The 21,906-nt window shown below is 46.9% G+C and overlaps 1 protein-coding gene across 1 annotated transcript in view; it reads right to left on the bottom strand.

Annotated features, from left to right (window-relative positions):
- Positions 1-21,906, bottom strand: part of LOC115325316 — a 66,003-nt gene that overhangs the window by 35,445 nt on the left and 8,652 nt on the right. Inside the window, exons 3-5 of the mRNA XM_040215974.1 lie at positions 21,581-21,703; positions 17,447-17,559; positions 14,188-14,203 (exon numbers count right to left, since the gene is read on the bottom strand). Of these exons, the coding sequence (XP_040071908.1) occupies positions 14,188-14,203; positions 17,447-17,559; positions 21,581-21,703 (252 nt within the window). The remainder of the gene's footprint in view (positions 1-14,187; positions 14,204-17,446; positions 17,560-21,580; positions 21,704-21,906) is intronic.

Here is a 21,906-nt window from a genome sequence, read left to right on the forward strand (position 1 = left end):
ACCGTTTTTTCCTTCGCGCTCAGCAGCTCGCTGGCGGGGCAAATTGCCCAGTGTGCACAGACGCCGCCGACGATTCCTAGCACTTCTAGCAACACTAAAGTTTTCCTTTCGTTTTTATTTTTATTAACCCTTTTAGGTACTTTAAAAAATGTTTGTGTATTTTTAGGACACATTTAATATGAAAATAGTGTTTTTGGGACCCAAAGCAATACTCATGCAAAATGTTTAACGTATCTTAGGAAATACATTTTCTGGTTTCGGTTTCGTGGTCTCGACTTTTCGCCGTGAGGGGTTTCCAGATACTCCGTCGCTCCGTCGGCTGCGATGTGCATGGCGGCGCCCAAGATGCGCATCGTCGACGCCGTGCTACGCACTTCGACCTGCTGTTACAAAGGTAAGCAGTACTTTGCTCTGAAATATGCTAATTTTGAATTTTTACAAGTTCTGGATTCCATAGCGCTGACGTATTTTACCCTGAAACGTATGAAGGTCGGGGGAAAAAAAAGTACATAGTAGATATGCGAAGGCTCTTTCACATGCTCTGATTCTCGCCCGAAATCGGTGCGATTTCTAGTAAATATGCGATTAAAATCGCAGTCGCACTGTCGCAGCGGCTCTGCAACTGGTTTCCACCAAGTTGGTATTTTGCCGCAGAGCCGGTGCGATCGCTTTCTCGTCAATCAGCCGTTCATTAGCCAGCTTTCATCCGCGAAAATAAATGTAGGCACATAAAAGCTTCTAATTTAATGCTTCGTTATTATAAATTTCTGGTTACATATTGCATTCCTAAAACATGTATGATTATTAAGACGTTTTTGTTGTATTTTAGACAAAGTGAAACGCGTCGCGTCCGTGTCCGAAGCGCCAGCCGCTCCGACAGAAATCGCGCGGTTGTTGGAGGATGTGAAACCAAACATTGCGATCGCACTCGCTGCGTCGGCTGTCGCACCGATTTTTTTTTTTTTTTTTCGCACAGTCGCTGCATGTGAAACTGTCTTAAGAGAGGAGTCGCATAGTAGCTCTGTGATTTCTGTGGTGTTCCGTTCCGTGCTTAGATTTGGCAGTGTTTCAGTAGTTTCCTTTAGGGGCGGGCGTTCACTCTGAATTTTACATACCTGTGCACGAGGAATCGGCTTTAATTGTCGGGAGAAAGCTTCCTGTTTGGCGTGGTTTAGTACATCCCTGTTTTCTGGTAGAATTTGACGTGGTGCTCTTTTCTTTTAGGCTTCGTATTCTACTGCTACCTGAAGGAAATTCCATCGGGATCTTTCTACCAGACACGGTGTCGCGATCGTCCCTGTGTGGTTTTGATTCCAGAAAGTGGAACAGTGTCTGATGCGGGACCTAGTGATAGTGAAGTGAGTGACAGTGACGAGGAGAACTTGCCAACGAAGGGCCGAACAACAGAACTTCCAAGCGATAACGAAACTGAAGGCAGAACGCCCGCCTGTCCACTTCTGTCAACGTCAAGAAAGAAGCAAAAGTCACCGACGCAAGTTTTTGACTGGGGAAAAGAAGACCGGTGTTTTCTGGAGCCTGCGGAACCCATGTTTACAGCCTCTGATGATGTCAAATGCCGACTGAAATATTTTCAAGTTTTCATTGATGACAGGCTGCTGACGATTGTTGACGAGGCAAACCTGTATTCTTTCCATCAGGCTATTGCATATAGGTAAACGTTTGTTACACTGTGCCAACATGCTTATGCAAAGTACATATTATTTGAAGTGAATCGTTGCATCGCCCCTTCAATTAAGCACCTTATAAAATCAAATGTGGTGTTTTAGCTCTGTACATCTTATTTAATTTTACAAGAAAACATGTTTTCATTCAACACCATACATATATCCGTAATGTGTGCTCACCAGAGGCACCCTGGTGTGCATGTCAGGCCAGTTTAGTGTGCCTTGGTGTGGACATTAAACCAGTCTGGTGTGGCGTAGTGTGCACATCAAGCCATTCTGGTGTGCTGTGTTGTGCACATCAGACCAGCCTGGTGTGTTTTGATGTGCACATCAGACCACACTAGGATGATGTGATGGGCACACCAAACCAGTCTAACGTGTTCTAGTGGGGACAACAGAACACATTAGGCTGGTCTGATGTGCGCACCAGAACACACCAGGCCGGTCTGATGTTTACGTCAGAAAACACTAGGACACACCAAACCGGTCTGGTGGATTTTTCAATAGGGCTGCAATGTTTGTAACCCTGCACCGCTCTTTGACAAGGTCTCAACTTGAACACGCATCTCCTGTATGGAATGGTAGTTGTAAAACTACCCTCCTAAGGATGAAGCGAGTGCAGCATTTTTTTAAAATCTATTTATCGATATCGATATCTGCGCGATGAAACATCTCTATCACAGAGTAACAGTGTATTGAACGTCCTATATATGAGCAGCTTATTGCACCGTCGAGAAAAGACAGACATGGTTTTCCTTTTTAAAGTCCTGCATAACATGGCCGACTGTTCAGAACTGCTCTCACAGATATCTTTACGAGTTCCTCGGACAGCGACCCGTTTGACAACGTCTTTTTACTCTCCTCGGACGTTAAATGCCCTGGACTCCATGTTTCGTATGTGTTGGACATTTAATAGCATTGCAAGTCATCTTTATATTTTTGTGTGATTGGATTTGTAAGATCTCTAAGTCTTGTATGAGTCTCGCTGAACCTGTCGTGATTGTAATTTTATTATATATTGTTTCAATAAGATATATTATTAGTCTTTGTGGCAGTCTTCTACCCTACGTTTGGACCCTGTGTTCCGTTCCCTGCTTGTTGTGTAAGTCGTATCTTTGTGTCAGCATGGGCTATATGCATCGTGTCTTTTACTCAATGCATTAAGTTTTTTTTTTTGTTATCTTTAACTGTTTTTCCCCCACTTTTATAGTTGTGTTTAAGTTTCGAAGTGCCAATACCAAGACCGCGTGGTCGTTACTGTACACCTAATAAAAATTATACTTGATTCTTGAATCTTAATTCTTGATTATTATTATTATTATTATTATTATTATTATTGTAATTTTTATTATTATAATCCTTTTCAATATGATTCAATGCGTGGATGTAAGTCTGTTGTTATGAATGTCTGTGAGCATGGTATAGTTTGTACTTAGGTGCCTCATCCAAAAACTTCGGTCGTTTTGAGGCACGAAGAACCAAATAAATAAATAAATAAATAAATAAATAAATAAATAGATAAATAAATATGGTTTCCCGTGTGTGACGACTATATGGTATGAGGTTGTGACACCGGTTTCTTGTATTATGCAAATATAAATGTTCAGTATGCGACTAACAGTAATCTAAGAGTGATGATGAGAAACGTGAACTTGCCAAATATTGAAGCAACGGCAACCAGGACAAAAATAATTCCTGCAATCATAGTGTATTTTTCACAGGAAACCCAGAACCTGTATGGAAAATAGGCTGTTTTTTGTTTTCTTTTTTTTTTGGGGGGGGGGGGGGGGAGAGAAGTTTTTTTTCGGCTCTTAAAATCTTTTCCAGTACCTGCGCAAAACATACCATCGAAGTATAATTGGTAAGAATATTTTTAAACACTTATATCACATTTTTGATAGAATTGATTTTAAATAAAAATATTAGTGGCATTGAACGTAGTAAATACATTTCCTTCTCTGCTATTTCGCGCACTAAACGCTTTCACCATTAAAACATTCTACCATTTCAATTTATGTTAACTGTTTTAAAATATCCTTTTCGACACGTGCAGTTCAGCTGTGGTATAACGTTGACGGGCCTACGCGCATGCTTGTATACATTGATTTTATTTCAGCAATTATGCAGTTTTCCTTGCATTAATATACGACTGTTCTGAATCATTATTTTTTAGGGTGATTAATTTTTTGTTGTTTATTTTGCTTTTCACTGAGATCCTGCATCCTCACTCTGAAGCAATTACAAATGAGGTTGCAGTGTGTGAAACTAATTAACAAATATTATCGGTTTGTTATGCTGTGATATCTTTAACGACCCGATTTAGTTTGTTTCACGTAAATATTGAAAACAGTTGGCACGATAAACAGCCTCCGTTGTTTTTATAAAGACGCGTAGAATAAATAAAAATCCGGGAGTGACCTTAATTACCGTAACGAAATATAATTCCAGAAATAACTTCCCACTGAATATAATTATTGCGGTATAGAATCACGTTACTACATTTCTCCCTCTTTTATAACTTAATTATGCGAGATAAATACATTTGCGAAGGTGTTAGGCAACCTTAATGCATGAACCCGGATGCGCGGCCATCTCTCATAAAGAGATTCAAAATGAATGATGTCAATCTTGCTCATGTTTGACATCTAGAAATGCTGCCGCGTATAATAAGTAACTGGCAACAATAGAATTTGGTCGTACAACGTTTGCCTTAAAGTAGAAGAGCGGAACGTGATCAGAGCAAACCGAGACTTGCCTGCGAGTTTTCAAGTTGTCAGCTTAAAGTGCGTGTTAGTTTTGAGCGAGCCCACAGCCAAACGGGTTATTTATTTTGGACAAAAAAAATTTATCTTAAATTTTGATTGGGCACAGCTCACGTGGATTTGAAAATAACAATACGCCAGATTTGGCTCTATTCTTTCTTTTTTCACTGAGACGCCTTTGGAACAGGTGTTTGACTATAATATCAAGAAGAAATAAATAAAGCAACCGACTCGACTTACTGCGCACTATGGATCGTGAAACATCAGAAAGGTTCAGCGTTTTTGGTGTTTTTTTTATATGACGCATTTTTGTTTTTATGTTTTGAATGCATATTTTCGGTTTTTATTGGTGAATGTATATACAACAAACATGCTTTGGCTTTTTTTGGCGAATATATATTCTGGCTTTATCATTGCTGTTAACACAAATGTCGTAAAATGACAGGAATAAAAATGATACGCATCAAACTGGAACAGGAATTAAGAAACACGCATACACAAGTACAAGCGAGTCAGATACTGGCACTAAATAATTCGAGCTCGTTTTTATATCGAATACTGCAAAACAAAAGAGTAAACACAAAAAGAAAACAAAAAAACTGAACGTCCACGCAGCAATTGTACTTGTCACTTCCAATCAAGTCACAATCACTTAATCTGATTGTAGTACGAACACATGCATTTGCCCAGGTTTTCTTCCTTAATACGCGTTCTATCTTTTCTGGTTATCACCGTAAGTTTAGAATATGCCCTCTCAACATTCACACACGAAACAGGCAAGCTATAGGAGGCGAATTGCCGCAGTACATAATGGTGGCCAATCAATCCATTGTAATGGCGAAAAACAACCGGTACCACGTTTTCGATCTCCATCGTACAGCAGATATTCACACAGTTCTGGCTGCGAGGCTTGAATCGCGTCAGTGTGACCAATAGCAAAATTTGAAAGTGCTCTCGTACTGCGAGAAGCCATAGGGCAGTTCAGACTTCAAATTTCGGTCAATGATGCGTACTTTAAACCAGAATGTTGTCAGTTCAGCTGTGTGCCCCCTGGTACTTGAAACGTTCGTAACGACACTGTCATCCCCTTTTTTTTGGCCACAACATTCGACCTTGACTGAAACGTCTGGGTGAGTTCGGACCGTCTATCTTTCCCCACGAGGGGGAAGACTGCACCTCGCAGGCCGGCGTGGACTCTGCCTCTTTCATACATTTTATTTTGTGGGATTTTCTTTTCAAATTACTACAGAGAGCTTGGAAGAGGGTGTGCAAAAATGAATAAGGGATTAAGGACATTTCCGCGTGCGCTCTGCAGCACACAGTGCGGAAAAACGCACGTCCAAAACCCCCCCTCCCCCCCCCCCCTCCCCCCGTTCACATGGTGGTTGAGGAAAGTAAACTTTTACGGTTAAAACCGAATGCGACAAAATAGCTTCGGCAGACTTCAATCGTTTTGTTTTCTTTTGACCAGAAACATAAGTAAAATCTATTGAAGCGACATTGTCGAACAAGCTACGCATTTTCAGCGGGACAGTTATGAAGGTCGTAAAATTGCCCAAAACATATCGCATTGTAAATGTGTCTTTCGAAAAGTCGCTGTCAGATTTGAGATGACAGGAGAAGAATTCGGCTTGTTTTTGTGGCAATCCAGACCTTTACGTTTCGACTAGGTGACCTATTTCAACCAGGTGCAAACGGAGGCCTACGTGTTTGCAACGAATAACGCTGTAGTTGAGGAATGGCTTCAGCGGAGCACAATAATAAATACTTGAAAAGGCGCCTGATATTTTTTTATAAAACATTACTGGAAAATTTAGTTTTTAATATTATCCAGAAGAACGTGATGTCGTAAGACTAGGTCGACATGTTCTGTTCAACTGATCTGAGACAATGCATGTTTTAGAAAAGTGCCTCCCTTAAATGTCCTCAGCTTTTCGCATGTGTAACACATAAATTAATCCTCCGAAATCAATCTAGAACTTGTTTTTAACAATGCAAATTTTAATGTCGGGGTTTTGAGGTATTTACTTGTTTGTTTAGTAAAACGACGTGCCAGAAACACGCTCAGTTTGATTTACAAAATTCTTTCAGTCTCTCTTAGTTGTCTTTCTTATTTCGATGGTTCCGTTGGGCTTCCGGATGCATATTTGTTTTTCGTCACAAATCTGAAACGAAAACTTGAGTCTATATTTAAAGATCTTAGACGCGTCTAAAAGAAATAATTGTTCCACTTTTTTCAAATTGTCTTGTCTTCAATTGGTTTCTGTCGCATACTCGTTCAAGGTAATTTTTGGAGTGTGCATGGAGTGGTGCCGTAGTAACTCAAAGCACAGACCCCGTTAATAAACATGCCTGCTTTTTAAGATGTCCGCATAACAACCGGATAGGCATTTATAGCCTTATCCTTCAAAATGAAAAGTGAAAGGAACACGACGTTCACCGGCAAAAGTAACTCATAATCTGGTTTCACACAGGTTTCAGTTAAATCGACGTTCGAGATATTCTTTCTAAAATTAGTAAAATTTTAATGTGGATCGGGCATTATACAGGCCGTGTTCCAAAATTTACTCGATCTTACTCCAGGTTAAGGGTTTTGTACCTTGGCGTTCCAAAAACCCTACCCGCGTCCAGCGTTCGTCAACCTGTGTTGTCACGTGACTCGACCCACCGGTGTAATTCGGGTTTATTTGGGTAAGATTGGGAACACAGCCACAGAGTCCCAACGAATGCGGAAGAAGCCTTTGATATGACCGCATAAATTGGAGTGGTAACATATCGCACTTCGATTCAATACAGAGAGGCCACAAGGTGGTGGTGGAAGCATCACATGAAAATTTCAAGGAAATCGCTTACCAAGTAAAACGTCAAAAAAAAAAAAAAAAAGATAGCTTCTTTTTTGCGTACGGCGCCCGCCTACTATCGACGCACCCTCTGACTGGCGAAACCACCGACAGGTGGCGGCAGCGGCCCCGACTCAAGCTTACCGCCCGCTCGCGTCAAAATGAGTTGATGTCTTTTAAGTAAAAACGGCACGCGCTCAATAAAACACATTGACTGGACACAAAACGAACAAAAGCAATGGTTCTTCGAGTAATTTCAGCTTCATGTCGTCTGCTTTGGGCGTGACCGGGCGGTAAGCTGATGAAAACGCCGTAAAGTCCCTCAATCCTGGGAAAAGTGGTGCCATTCTTTGAACAAACCGCCGCACACACTATTGGTCAGCCAAGTCACGTGACATCCTGCTTTCAATTTTGGACTTCCGACCGACATTACTTTCCTAAGCTGTTGCTACGCCGCAGCTGACGAGCTGCTGCACCTGTGGAAAAGTCGGCCAGAGAGCTTTTCAGTGTCCCTCTTGAACGTAAAATGAACCTCGAAGGAAGATCTTGCTTCACCGAGTTGGTTGAAAATATATTGACCCGACGGGTGCCGCAATGTTATGCGAGGTAGGTGCGCTGTATAAAGCTGACCAAAATTTAAAAAAAATACAGCTGTTTAGAGCGAGATATGCACTCCATTCTACCGTAAGCGCGAGCGAATAGCGAGTACAACTCTGCCGACTTAATGGCATGCACGGACGCCCGTGCCATAGAGGTGAGCGTCGTTCAAAACGGCGTGTTCCTGCCATACTTTGTTTCGCAGAAAGTTCATAAAAGTTCACTGCTTGCAACGCTTTCGCTGCTGCGAACGCGAGCATGTGGATGTATCTCTAGCCCGTTTCAATATAAGTGCGAGCGAAGCCATGGCAACAAGTACAAGTATGCTTCCTCTGACTACGCACTCACTGTACGAGTGTGTGAGCTTAGCCCACTCAAAGTGCGTTCGCTCTCGTAGCGTCAATAGGGTCTTGTTTTCTGGCAGTCTTATTGAAACAGAAATGAAAACAAATAAAACATTTGAGATCAACTCCGCGCTCGCGCAAGCAGCTTTGAAAGCGCAGTCTTAACGTGCAAGTTTTTGGGAAGTCAACCTAGGATGTAAAAACGGGCGTTTGAGGTGACATGCTTTCGACAAAAATTCGATCTCTTCAATCTATTACAGAACCACTTCAGTATTGACCAATTCGAAATACTAATCATGCAAAACAAAGGAGAGCCAAATATTGAGGCAAGGTAATCTCCCAAACATTTCTTTTTTCGTGACCTCCTACCAAGAGGGCAAACCATTATGCTAGAAAACTAGAAATGTAAATGGTATGTGCAACATCTCATATAACTAGATTTTGTTTCGTCAGTAAGACACCTTACACAAGTTTTAAAATACAAATTTCTTGCACAAACTGAGGATTTTCTGTGTCCCCTTTACAAAATGTAGTTTCATTTATTTGTTTTTGTTGGCTCCCTGAAGTTCCGAAGAAACCCCCAACAAGGTCCGAACAGTATACCACGAGGCAATGCCCAAAGTACTGAAATACACTCAGGACAGACTGCTGCGGCAACCGCAGCTTCTCGTTAGTTTGGCTGTCCGATACTGTTCCTTGGTCGACCGAGGCACACCTACCACTAGTGCCAACCTTGTTCATTCTTGGAGTACGTGTCCTCCCGAGGCGCCCCAGCAAACTCCGAGCGGAGCTTTTTCCTCGGGACAGTCTACCGCAGCGACCGCAGCTCTTGATGAGTGTGGCCGTCCGATACTCTTTCCAGTTCCACTGAGGCACAACTACCGCTTGTGCCGTTGATTGCAGGTGAGTGCGTCCTCCTGAGGCCCCCAAGAAAGTTCCCGAGGGCGCTCTCAGAGCCTAACTCCCCAGTTTCCCCAGGGCAGTCTGCTTTGGCAACCCTGCTGCTGCTCTCAAGTTTGACACAATGATATTGTTTCCAGGTCGACCAAGCCACATTTATCACCAGTGTCTTCTCTGTTAATTTGTTAATTCTAGAAGTGCGTGCCCTCCCGTGGCGACTCGAGCAAGGTCCAAGCAGCGTTCTACAGAACTTTGCTTCTTAAGCTTGTCCTGGACAGGCTGCCGAAGCAACAGCCGCTGCTGATGCGTTTTCATTTTGACTGCTGTTTATTGGCTGGCGGAGTGCAGACAGCTACGCACTGTTAGTTATATCTAGGGTTCGGAGTTTTCGGTTTAAACCGATAAAAACCGATAAAAGTACGCCGAATTCAATTTCGGAAATTCGGTTTTAACCGAAAAAGGTCAGTTTTTAGGTTCGGCATTTTCGATTTAAATCGATAAAAACCGATAAAAGTACGTCGAATCCATTTTCTGAAAATCAGTTTTAACCGGAAACGGTCATTTTAACCTTCCAGTCGTACCGCAGAGCCGTGGCGAAAAAGTGGAACGACAGTGTCTATCGAAACGTTTCCGAATGTATGGGATACACGGATGCCATCACGACATTTTGGTTTGTTGTGCGCATCATCGATCGGAACGTAAAGTCCGAAATGCCCCATGACTTCGCCATGTACGAGCGTGTTTTCAAACTCGTTGTAAGGAAGACTGATGTCACGATCTTCCTCGAACGTGGACGAAGGGGGCCGAAGCACCCGCCGAGGAGAGACGACACGCAGTCTGGTTGAGGGTGGACGATGTCTGGCCGGAGCGCGTGCGCTCAACGGCGTTTATTAGTGTCGTGAACAATGTTGCCCGCCGAGCCAGGCGGCCGCAGACGGGCGGACTGGAGGGGGGCGCTACATACTTGTTACACTCCTCCCCCCCAGTTTGTTTTTTCTAAAAACAAAATATATAAACAAACACACACGGCCGACACCAACTAGGCGTCAGGTCGTGTCAAGTCCCGGCCGGTCGATGGTGAATATCACCCCGGCGAGTACCGGTCAGGTGGCCTTCGCTGCCGCATACTCCGCCTGGGCCCTGGAGTCGACGGGCCAGGTGTGGCAACGCCGGGCGCTGCCTGAACTGGTCGCGCTCCACCCCGTGGAGCCGCAGGGACTGGATTTGGGTGTGGCACCGGTCCAACTGGTGCCACAGGACTGGCGACACTTGTCGCCTCGGGGGTGGATGGCGCTCCGCCGGCCGCTACTGGTGGTGTTGGGCCCCCTGCAGGCTGGTCCTCTGAAGCGACGGCCGAGGGTGGAAGCCAGGTCCCGAGGCGAGGCCTGACATGGTCGGCGTGCCGGTGCCAGGTGGTCCCGTCGGGCATGCGGACGAGCAGCGATGAGGCGCTCGCTGGTGAAACCACATGTCCGGCAGACCAGGGTAGGCCAGGACGGAAGTTCCTGGCGTACACCGACGCTCCCGGCTCCGGCAAAGGCCCGGGACGGCACCCTCGGTCAGCAGCCAGCTTCTGCTTCAGCTGCTTCAGGAGCGCCGTGGACCGGAGGTCTGGATGCAAGACGTCCAGGGGGGTCTTGACCATCCGGCCCAGCAGAAGCTCGCAGGGGGCACGGCCAGTGACCTCATGCGGTGTGGTCCGGTACTGGAATAGTACCCGGGCCACCTGCGTTCGGAAATCCCCGGGCTGGCTCTTCTTGAGCTTGTCCTTGATGGTCTGGACCACTCGCTCCGCTGCACCATTGGAAGCAGGATGGTACGGCGGAACCAGCATCCGGCGGATCCCATTCCTCTGCAGCCAGTCCAGGTACTCGGCGCTGGCGAAAGCGGGACCATTATCAGACACGATAATGTCCGGCAATCCCTGCGCCGCGAAGACCTGCCGCAGAGCCGCAATGGTCGCGCTTGCCGATGGACTGGTGACTGGCAGTGCCTCCACCCACTTGGAGAAGGCGTCCACTACCACCAGGAAGTAGTGTCTCTTGAAGGGTCCCGCATAGTCCACGTGCAAGCGGGACCACGGCCTCTGTGGGAACGGCCAGGGGGTGATTTCCACATGGCGCGAGGCTCGCTGGTTCTCCTGGCAGACTTGGCAGCCTTGCACCTGGTGCACGATGTCCTGGTCCAAGCCAGGCCACCAAACGTGCGACCGTGCCACCATTTTTGTCTTTTCAATGCCAGGATGCCCCGCGTGCAGCAGCTGCAGCACCTTGGCCCGCAGACTTTGTGGAATCACCACCCTGGAACCCCACAGGAGGCAGCCTTGCTCCAAGCTCAGCTCGGCGGTCTTGTGGCTGTATGCCTGGTGACGCAGCTCCTCCCCTCGGGAAACCGCCTTGACCACCTGAGACAGGACCGGGTCCCGGCTGGTCGCCTGCGCCACCGCAGTCCTGGTAAGCACCCCCGGGTAGGCCCGCTCCAGCAGGAACACGTCAGCTGGCTCTGGAACGGCAGCAGGCACCTCCGGCAGGGGCAGGCGGCTCAGGGCGTCAGCAGGTCCCAAGTCCTTCCCAGGGCGGTAGACCAGCTTGTACCTGTAGGCTGCCAGCGTCAAGGCCCAGCGTACCACACGAGGCGATGCTTGCACTGGGACCGCCTTGTCAGGTCCTAGCAGCCCCAGCAGCGGCTTGTGGTCCGTGACTGCCTCGAACTGCCGGCCCCACAGGTACTGATGGAAGCGCTGGACCCCGAAGATGAGGGCCAAGCCTTCCTTGTCGAGCTGGCTGTAGCGTTGCTCCGCCGCATGTAGTCGACGAGAAGCAAACGCCACAGGGCGTTCCTGACCATCCTGACCCCGGTGCGACAGGACGGCTCCTACCCCGTACGGCGACGCATCCACGGTGAGGACCACAGGCTTGGCCAGATCGAAGTGCGCCAGCACTGGAGCCTTAACAACGAGCTCCTTGCTGCGCTGGAAGGCCAAGTCCTGCTCCTTCTTCCAGGCCCACTGCTGCCCGTCACGAAGCAGGCGATGCAGCGGCTCCAGATGCGTCGACAGGTTGGGCAGGAACCTCCTGTAGAAGTTGATGAGGCCGAGGTAGCTCTGAAGCTCCTTCTTGCTCTTGGGCTTCGGCGCCTTGAGCACGGCCTCAATCTTGCGGGGTGCCGGGGCCAGGCCAGCCTGGGAGATGATGTGTCCCAGATACTCCACGCTGGGGGTCAGGAACACGCACTTGTCCAGCCTCAGCTTGAGACCGGCGTCCTGTAGTCGTGTCAGGACTTTGCGCAGGTTCTGCAGGTGGTCCCCGTCGTCGGTACCGGTAACCAGGATGTCGTCCAAGTACACCGCCACGTGCCTCATGCCCCTGAAGAGGTTGTCCATCTCTCTCTGGAAGATGGCTGGGGCTGAGGCCACGCCGAACGGAAGGCGCGTGTACTGGAAGAGTCCCATGGTTGTCGAAATGGTGACGTACTTCCGGGCGGCATCCTGGAGCACCAGCTGCTGGTAGGCATCTCGAAGGTCGAGCTTGGTGAACTTCTGTCCCCCGGACAGAGCCGACCAGAGATCTTCTACCCGAGGCAGCGGGTACTTTTCGACGGTAGCGACGGGGTTAATGGTGACCTTGAAGTCCCCGCAGATCCTGACGCGGCCGTCTCGCTTGAGGACTGAAACTATCGGTGCAGCCCACTCGGAAGACTTGACGGGCACCAGGATTCCCTCTCGCTGCAGCCGTTGCAGCTCCTGGGTGACCCCGTCCTTCAGGGCGAACGGCAGCGGACGCGGCTTGAAGAACCGAGGCCGGGCTCCCTCGGGTACGTGGATGCCGACCGTCGTGCCGGCGAAGGTGCCCACCCCCGGCTGGAACAGGGACTGGAAGTCGGTCAGGAGGCTCGGGACGTCTTTCACCACGTGCAGCGCAGCTTCCTGGTACTCCGGCAGCCGAACACCCAGCGAGTGAATCCAGTTCCGGCCCAGCAGCGTCGGCGACGACCCCTTGGTTAAGTAAAGGGGAAGGATTGCCTCCCTGTCGCCAAGGCGAACGCTGACTTGGGCCCGACCCTGGACCTGGGAAAGCTGCCCGGAGTAGCTGCGCAGCATGACGTCTGACGCCTCGATGGACACGCCGGGGAAGGTCTGCTTGAACAGCTTCCCGGGCATGACCGACACGCTGGCCCCTGTGTCCAGCTCCATGGTGATGGGGTGGCCGCAGATTTCGACAGACACCATATATGGTGGCACAGACGATGAAATTCTCCTGGTGTGCCACACGTCGAAGATCTGCGGGTCCTCGGCCACGACGTGGACCCTGGCTGAGGAGGTACCCGGACCTGGTGCCGCTCGTCCCCGCCGCTTTCTCTTGCGACGACCACCCTGGCCGCGGGCTTGGCTGGAACCCGGGCTTGAACCAGGCTGCTGCTGCTGGCCTCCGCTCGTCCTCCCCCCTCGGCAGACACGTGCGAGGTGCCCAGTTCTCCCGCACGTAAAGCATCGTGCTTGGACGAACTGGCACTGTGAGGGGGAGTGAGCAGCACCGCAGCGGCTGCAGGCACCGCTCCTTGCCGCCATCTTGTTCACCGCCGCTTCCGTCGACGGCGAGCCGGCCGCACGCGCTATCTCGCTGGCGTCCTTCGCTGCGGCTTCCATCGCCTGCGCTGCCTTCACCGCGTCGTCCAGCGAGGGGTCGGGGAGCTCCAGGAGTCGCGTCTGCATGGCGGAGTTGTTGATGCCGCAGACGAACCGGTCCCGGAGTAGCGAGTCCAACTGGTCGCCGAAGGCGCAGGTGCTCGCTAACCCTCGTAGCGCAGCGACGAACTGCCCGAGGGTCTCCCCGTCCTGGCGGCTCCGGTTATTGAAGCGGAACCGCTCCATAAGCGTGGACGGCGCCGGGCTGAAGTGCGAGCGCAGCGTGGCGAGCAGCTCACCCAGCGTTTTAACGTGCGGCGTGGCCGGCTTGAGGAGGTCGAGCAGGAGACTGAAGACTCTGGTCCCGCAGCTGGCCAGGAACATGTCCCGTTGTTTCGCCTCCGGCGTGTCGTTCGCCCGGAAGAACACGTGGACCTGTTCTTCGTAGACCGGCCAGGCGGACCCATCTCCCTCGAACGGCTCGAGCCTCCCGTACAGCGGCATGGCGACAGGAGCGGGGTGCGGTGTTCCGACTCTCTCGGCGGCGTGGGCCGAACCGTGCACGTTGGTGGGCTCCAGTGCCACGGTTCCTCGTCGCCAGTGTCACGATCTTTCTCGAACGTGGACGAAGGGGGCCGAAGCACCCGCCGAGGAGAGACGACACGCAGTCTGGTTGAGGGTGGACGATGTCTGACCGGAGCGCGTGCGCTCAACGGCGTTTATTAGTGTCGTGAACAATGTTGCCCGCCGAGCCAGGCGGCCGCAGACGGGCGGACTGGAGGGGGGCGCTACATACTTGTTACAACTGACATGATGCAAGCTCTGCATGTTGTGTTGTGCTTCAAAACGTCGCACCGTGTCTCTTTGGTGGTCACAATTGGTTGTATAGTCAATTTTGACTCAGACAGCGCTTCATCTCCTTAGCCTGCCAGTGTCCAGTGTTAGCGTTGGGAGGGCATTCTCGAAGCTCAGTGTCATATTAACAGGAAAGAAAGAGTGCGGATCAACGAAAAGAACCTGGGAAGGTACATGCGTGTGTGCTGTAATAAGATCACGTAATCCTGATGTACAGAAGGTGAAGTTCCATGTTTTTTTGGGCATAGGCTTTATATCTGATTTGTTTTTACTTCTGTTTTTTTTATTTTATTGATTCTTTACAGCTGCACACATTTGCCAAACAAAGTGTCCATTTCTTTTTCAATATATCTGTGCCGTTATTATTTGAGTGATCAAAAAAATCAGAGCTACAAGGATAATCTGATCCGGTGTCCGGTGGTGTTTATTTTATATAGACCGAAAAAAGCCGATAAATTTTGGTGGGCATAAATATACGCCGAAAGAAAACCGAAAATGGAATTTTAAAATAAACAACGAAAAAAGTACGCCGAATTTTGAAAAAATAGAAACCGAAAACGCGGAACCCTACTTATATCCAAGCGTATTGTTTCACCAATAGCCACTTAACAAGATTAAATAATAGTGTTTTTCTTTTTCAGGCACACTGTCCACACTTGGCATCAGACAGTCTCATCAGGATGTCTGTCTTTCTGATGTATTGATGAATAACAAAGAGCTACAAAGACAACTAAATTCAATGCAGCAAACACTGACATTGGTGCAGCGACAGAAGTATGAGTTGCAACTTTGTAGAGAACATTTTGAACTTTAGACTTGAACGCTTTTGCGCTGCAATTCAGCTTAAGTGTCTCGAAACGTCTCACTATGAAGGAGACTCATGAAGTAAAGGCACCCTCGAAAAAGTTTTTGAGGTTCGTCTTTCTTGTGGCTTCCATGGCTTCCAATGTGGTATTGGGGAGTTGGGGCAGCTGCTGCCTGCAGAACGCACACTTCACTGGCATCTCCAGGACCTCAGGTTTGTGTCATATTAGACAAGCTGATAGATTCAGTAGCATACAAGGCGAATCTAACTTGCAGCGTATAACACACGCATGCACCCTTCTCTCGAGTATGCACCTGAAGTCTGGGATTCCTTCAGACCAGTGCCATCAAAGAGTACGAATCACAAAGGATGTTGAATCCTTTGTGGTTCATAAAATTTATTCCGTCTTCAAGTGTACCGTATCAGTCACAGCATTAGATGGTTTAAGGGGCTTATAAGTACCTTATTCAAGGTAAAAGTGATTGCACATGTCACTAAAGCTACCTGCACATTTATGAAGTGTTAAAAAAACATTTTATGGTGTATGGTATGGTGTGTGTTAATCTAATTCATCCCCTTTTTTATTTTGTGATCAACACTTACATATTCAGCATGTGTTCTAGTTGTAGTGCATACTCCTGCCTTGGCCTTTTACTTGGCTGGCAGTTTTGTGAAATAAATAAAATGGGGACTTTGATGTTGTTCTCTTTAATGCCATCTGTGCTTGTGTTGTTTATAGAGATTTTAATGTCACATTCGCTTGTTTTGCCTTGATCTGTGGATAGGATTTGTTGATATTGTTTTTTTTGTATTTGCCCCATTCCATTTTACTCAAATAACCTTCAATCGGTTGCCTCTTAGACTTGATATAGTACGTCTTTAAAAAAAGTAAAACAGGAAAAAAAAAAAAACGGAGGACAAGAAGACGAAGAGTACAAACAAATAATGTAGTGGCCTTGAATACATTTCCAAGAAGTAATATGAATGAATATTGACATGTTAGATACAGAACTTCCAGGTCTAAATTAAATGGTACTAAAAGTAAAATTTGTAAACACTTAATTAGATGTTAAAACCGAGCTCTGGTTGCCAAGTCTGCACCAGGCCTTTAGCCCTAGGACGCTGGCCCGGGAGTCTAAAAAACGCGTGAATCGTGGTTAATCGAAGGTTTTTTTGTTTTTTTTTTCGCGCATTTTTAAGTATGAACGAAATAACATAAATTATAAAAACACTCATAAAGTTACGAAGTACGCAGAATTGTGAACAAAGGTATGAAGATATTTATTGTCGTGGTCGGTGGTCATCATGACGAAAGGATACGCAGACACATTTTTGATGCGTTTTCCGCCCCGCGACGTTCGTCGCCTTGTCTGGTTTGCCGCATGCGCTTGACGCATTGAGCAGGATTTTCATCGGTGGTGTGTTCCGCCCGCCGCTGCCGCTGACATTCTCGGTGCCGTTCCCGCCGTTGCTCTTCGTAGGCGCGTTGCTCTTCGGGGGTCCCCATTACGACGAGAATAGAGAGGTGAAATAGACCGATTGCTGAATTACTCAAGCATCAAGGAGAATGCCGGGAATGGTGTTTTACGCGCCGCACGAGCTGGCGTCTGCAGAAGTGACTGTTCTAAAGCGAAAGCCTAGAAAAAATAGCATCTTGCATGCGCGTGCGCCAACGCTTGTTTTTTGCTTATTGACTTCGAATCTTTTATACGGGGAAGGCGTCCGCGTGCGGCGGTGCGAGCGTAGATATTTTGGTCAAGCACACGAAAAATCCACAGAACCCTAGCCATAAACAGCTTCGCTGTAATAAAAAAATATTTATGATTACGCACAAAAAACAAAAAATAGTAGGACCGAGTAGCCCTACACGTCTTCAGAATCTGATCTTAGGCAATGGATGTTTCATAAAAGGCCATGGCTCGAAGTGTTATCAACTTGTTTCATAGGCAACACATAAATTACTCCTCCGAAAAATCGTAGAATATATTTTTAGGAACGCAACATTTAAGGCCAGTGTTTTTGGTCTTTTAATAATCGTCTGAATACCAGAATGTTTCATTCACAAAAACATTATTTCTTTCAGTTGTCTCTTCTATTTCGACGATTTCGTTGGGCTTTTTAATGCAAACTTGATGCCTGTCACAGATCTGTGAACAAAGAACGTAAAGATGCCATTTTGATATAGTAAATAATTCTAATCCGTCTAGTTATCCAACTTTACAAAATATTTAATTCCTCCCCAATTGCATTTCTCTAAGTACTCATTCAAAGCTTTTAATGCTGCGTGCATGTGGCGGTGCCGCATTAACTCCAAGCACACGAAGCCAGTTAATGGGCTGGTGTGAAAGTCGCCCCAACAGCCCATCGTGAAACAAGGCAAAAGATTGTGTACCAATTATTTCGGGGAGCAAAATTGATCTGTTTTTTGATATCTCGAGTACCGATGTTTGTTTTTAGAGGCTATAGTCGTGCCCGAGACACCAAATAGTTCTTCCCATCACGTCAAGTATATATATATATATATATATATATATATATATATTCTATACGCCAACGCTTCAAGTACGTTTAAGTTTGAGCAGCTCGCTTTAAACAAAAGTTTTTGTGAACACTCAGTACTGCAAACATGTTTTTGGGTGGCCAATAGGCGGCTTGTTTTTCTTCTTAACGCGATAGCGTTTAGGAGCTCGTGTCGCAGAAAGTGCGTTGTCGGTGGGACCAAAGTATTTCATAATGGGACGTGATCAGCCATGTGTGACGTCACTTGTGACGTCACACGTGATGGCACACTTGTGACGTTTCACGTGGTTGTGATGTTGGGACTCTATCGACCCGCTACATTTTCAAGCAAATGTAGCGAAAAATATTCCCGCAAAATTTGGCAAAAATGTTTCCGCTAAATTTAACGGTTGATAGGGTCATGACGTCACAGCCACGAGTAACGTCACAGGTCATGTGACGTCACGTGACGATTCCGGGTAAACCACGCACACTCGCTTGCACGGCTCGGGAACGAGCGCGGGTTTCTATGGGAAGGCTTCGCGAACGGCGTCCGATAACGCTAATGCGTTGCACTCCTAAAGGGATACTGAACCGAAATTTCGAGCTCGAAAGACAAGGCTGGACGGATAGGCGGGACGCTGCAAAGCCCAGAAACATCACTCATATAGCAATCTCTCTAACGGATAGCCGTATTTTTGGAAAAGAAGTGCGATTGAAAACGGCAGACGAGGCCGACGAGAACAAGCCATGTCACGCTTCCTATTCACTCTCCTCCTCGCTTCGTCTTTTTGAGCTGGTGAACCGAAGCGAGGAGGAGAGAAGCGAAGCCGCTTCCCCTCATTCTCAAATATTCCAGGAGGACAATGACGTCAAAGACCTCGCTTGATCGCGCCCTTCTTTTCCAAAAGTACGGCCATCCGTTTGAGATATCGATGTACGAGTGATGTTTTGGAGTTCGTAGGGCGTCCCCTTTAACGCTGCTGCGGCCTTATTTCGCGAAATCCAAATTTCGGTTTAGTATCCCTTTAAAGGCGTCCCCAAAGATTTTGAATCAACGAAAAAAAAAAGTCAGTGTCTATCGAAGTACTGGAATTAGAAAATTATTGCATAGTTTGTCAGCTAAACTACGTGTTCGTATATTTATTTTTTGTTCAACTTATATTTCGTTCTCTATATATATATATATATATATATATATATATATATATATATATATATAAATCAGGCCAAGCCCCATTTACAAAGCTTTCTGCTCGCCATGATTGGTGGTTTCTTTCTCTCCAGCGTTCGCTTTGCCAAAGTAGAAAGTGTGGAGGGCTTTGTAAGAGGAGCTTGTCCTGCTTTTTATTAAAGCTTGCACCAGAAAATGCAGGAGGTGGTGACTCATAAGCATATTATTATCGCTTCGCTGCCAATCAGATCGCAGCATCAGCCGATAGGAAGGCCGAAGGACCAATCACGAAGAAAGACGAGTGAATTAACATAAGCCACGCTCAGATTTTCTTAAGCTGTGAGTGATGGTGCCCGGAACCAAAGCGGAGAATAAAATACGATATGATTTAAGTCTTGATTTAGTCACGATTTAAATAATGATTTAAATCTTGATTTAGTCACGATTTAAATAATGATTTAAATCTTGATTTAGTCACGATTTAAATAATGATTAAACTCGTGATTTCAGTGACACCAATTTTTGCTACGATGATTTAAACCGAACCTTTCCCGCCAAACAATAATAATGCAGATTATATGTTATTTACCATTTATTTGTCATTCGATTTACGTTTTCGTAAATCGAATGTTTACGTGCGTTTGTTTATATCAGTATCAATAAATCATGAGGGATGAAGTATTTATGTGAAACTGATAACGAGGGAAAAACACTGTTCTTCGGAGCAACCGAAACGTTGAGCTTTCTTTCTACCTACCACTTCGATTGTTAGTTCGGCAAGGCAAATAAGAAGAACCGAAAATGAAAAAAAAAAAAAAAAGAATGTTCTATCGCAAGTAATTCAGAATTCGAGAACGGTAGCAGATATATTATTTATTTCAACTGACTAAATAAATCAAGCTGCTTTTATTCTAATTTCGCAGATTTCTATCAATAAAATGTTGCTAATGAAACCACTTTAAATTTAACGTGATAATTTCTTTCGCAATATTATACGGGATCGTACGGATTGGTGAATCAATCTGCCATGTTTAAAAATGCATCTTCTTATAGATAATCACCAATTTCGAGGAATTGTGATTTAAATAAAATTAATCGGATTTCAACCAAGTAAGTCTGATTTAAAATTAAATTAATCGGAATTATTTGATTTCACTTCCACCATGCCTGGAATGCGTCTCCGACTGGTGCGTTCATTGCGTCTAAAAAAGTGGTCCCTCGATTTCCGCCTTGTGACGTCATACAAGTGTGATTCTGTCGCAGTAGCGGTGGTGTTTGTGGCAGACGATTGTTCCGCTGCAGGTCGCTCTCCAGCTTGACAGACCGCGGAAGCTTCGGCAGCCAGGAGTTGGGACGCCGCGACGACAGCGACACTCGCGTTGGCCAGAGGTTTTTCCCTCAGCTTCTGCGCCCAACCACCAAGATCGCAACAACCAGCGGAATGACAATCCGACTTCTTTGTCGTCATTGGTCGCCAATTCGGTACCACTCTCGATGAATGGGCGAGATGGGACGCTGAAAACACTGGTCAGAGACTCGTTCCGGGCACCTTAAAGGGGCGGTGCAACAATTTGCGGACTTTGGCTAATTAATTGCGGGAATTGATCCCGGCCACATATAAAACGAAGGACCGAAAACTATTCTTTCCTACTTGCCCTAGTTTTCATTAAAAAAAAATAAAAGAAATTGCTATCTCCGGCACCCCTCAACTCAACATTGAAGCGGCACCAGCTTCGCCAGTGACGTCATTCGGAGTGGCGTTGGTTTCCGGTTGGGTTCTTCTGGCTTCCGTTTCCCCAGCGCTCGCCGGCTCGCCAGGCTCGCCGCTCTCCCACTCTCCCGTCGATTCCCGACCAACATGGCGGCGCGGCGGGCAGTCGAAGTCAAAGTCGAGGTCGAGACACCAGGAACAATAACGATGCCACGATACTACGGACCACGATTAACGCACTCCGTCAAGCGAGGGAAAGACAAAACGTCCGGGTTGCTCGTGTAGCCGCCGTAGGCGCCACGGGCGTCAACGGATGACGGCGACGGCAGGTTCTGTTGACTTGCGGTAGATGGCGCCACAAATAATTCATACCCTTTTAGCGGCAATATTAGGCTTTTGAAGCGTTTCTGCATGCCTCAACAACAAGATTTTTTAAACTTAACCTTAAATCAAGCTTACAATTGCCTAACACTATCACTTACAAAAACCACTCCGAGTGACGTCACACCACAGGTTCCATTTGCGGCCACCATGTGGCCGCGGGTTGGGAAAAAAAGGGTTTCTTGTTTTGCGATTACGCAGCGAAATAGAGGTATTTTGGGATATGGTAGCACTTTTTCTCTTACTTATGCCGAAGTAAACAATATAAAAAATACAAGCTGCACATTCCTTCAGTGTTAAAATCATTGCACCGCCCCTTTAATATAACTCCGTATCATAATTAAATTGTCAGTCGGCTTGTTGTCGTTTGTTCGGAATTTTACTAATTCAGTGTATAGCACACCTTGTTGGGGCCACATGGAAATCCATACGGGGCATGCTGGTCAAAGAGGCTATACCTCGTGTACCTTCCTAAAGTGAAGGTTACGTTGCAACACACCCTGCAGCACCTGTTTTCCTTGAGAGCCTGAAATATTTGGATAGAAATGTGTATTTCAGTGATAAATCACACAGACACACACACGCGCGCACACACGCACACACACACACGCGCGCACACACGCACACACACACAGACACGCACACAGACACACACACACACAAGAAATAAAACCACGAGGTTAAAAAATGAAAGCCGTTCACAACTCCCTGTAACGCCGAATTAGAGCG

The sequence above is a fragment of the Ixodes scapularis genome, unplaced genomic scaffold (assembly GCF_016920785.2).
Source record: "Ixodes scapularis isolate PalLabHiFi unplaced genomic scaffold, ASM1692078v2 PGA_scaffold4__175_contigs__length_147842914, whole genome shotgun sequence".
Lineage (NCBI taxonomy): Eukaryota > Metazoa > Arthropoda > Arachnida > Ixodida > Ixodidae > Ixodes > Ixodes scapularis.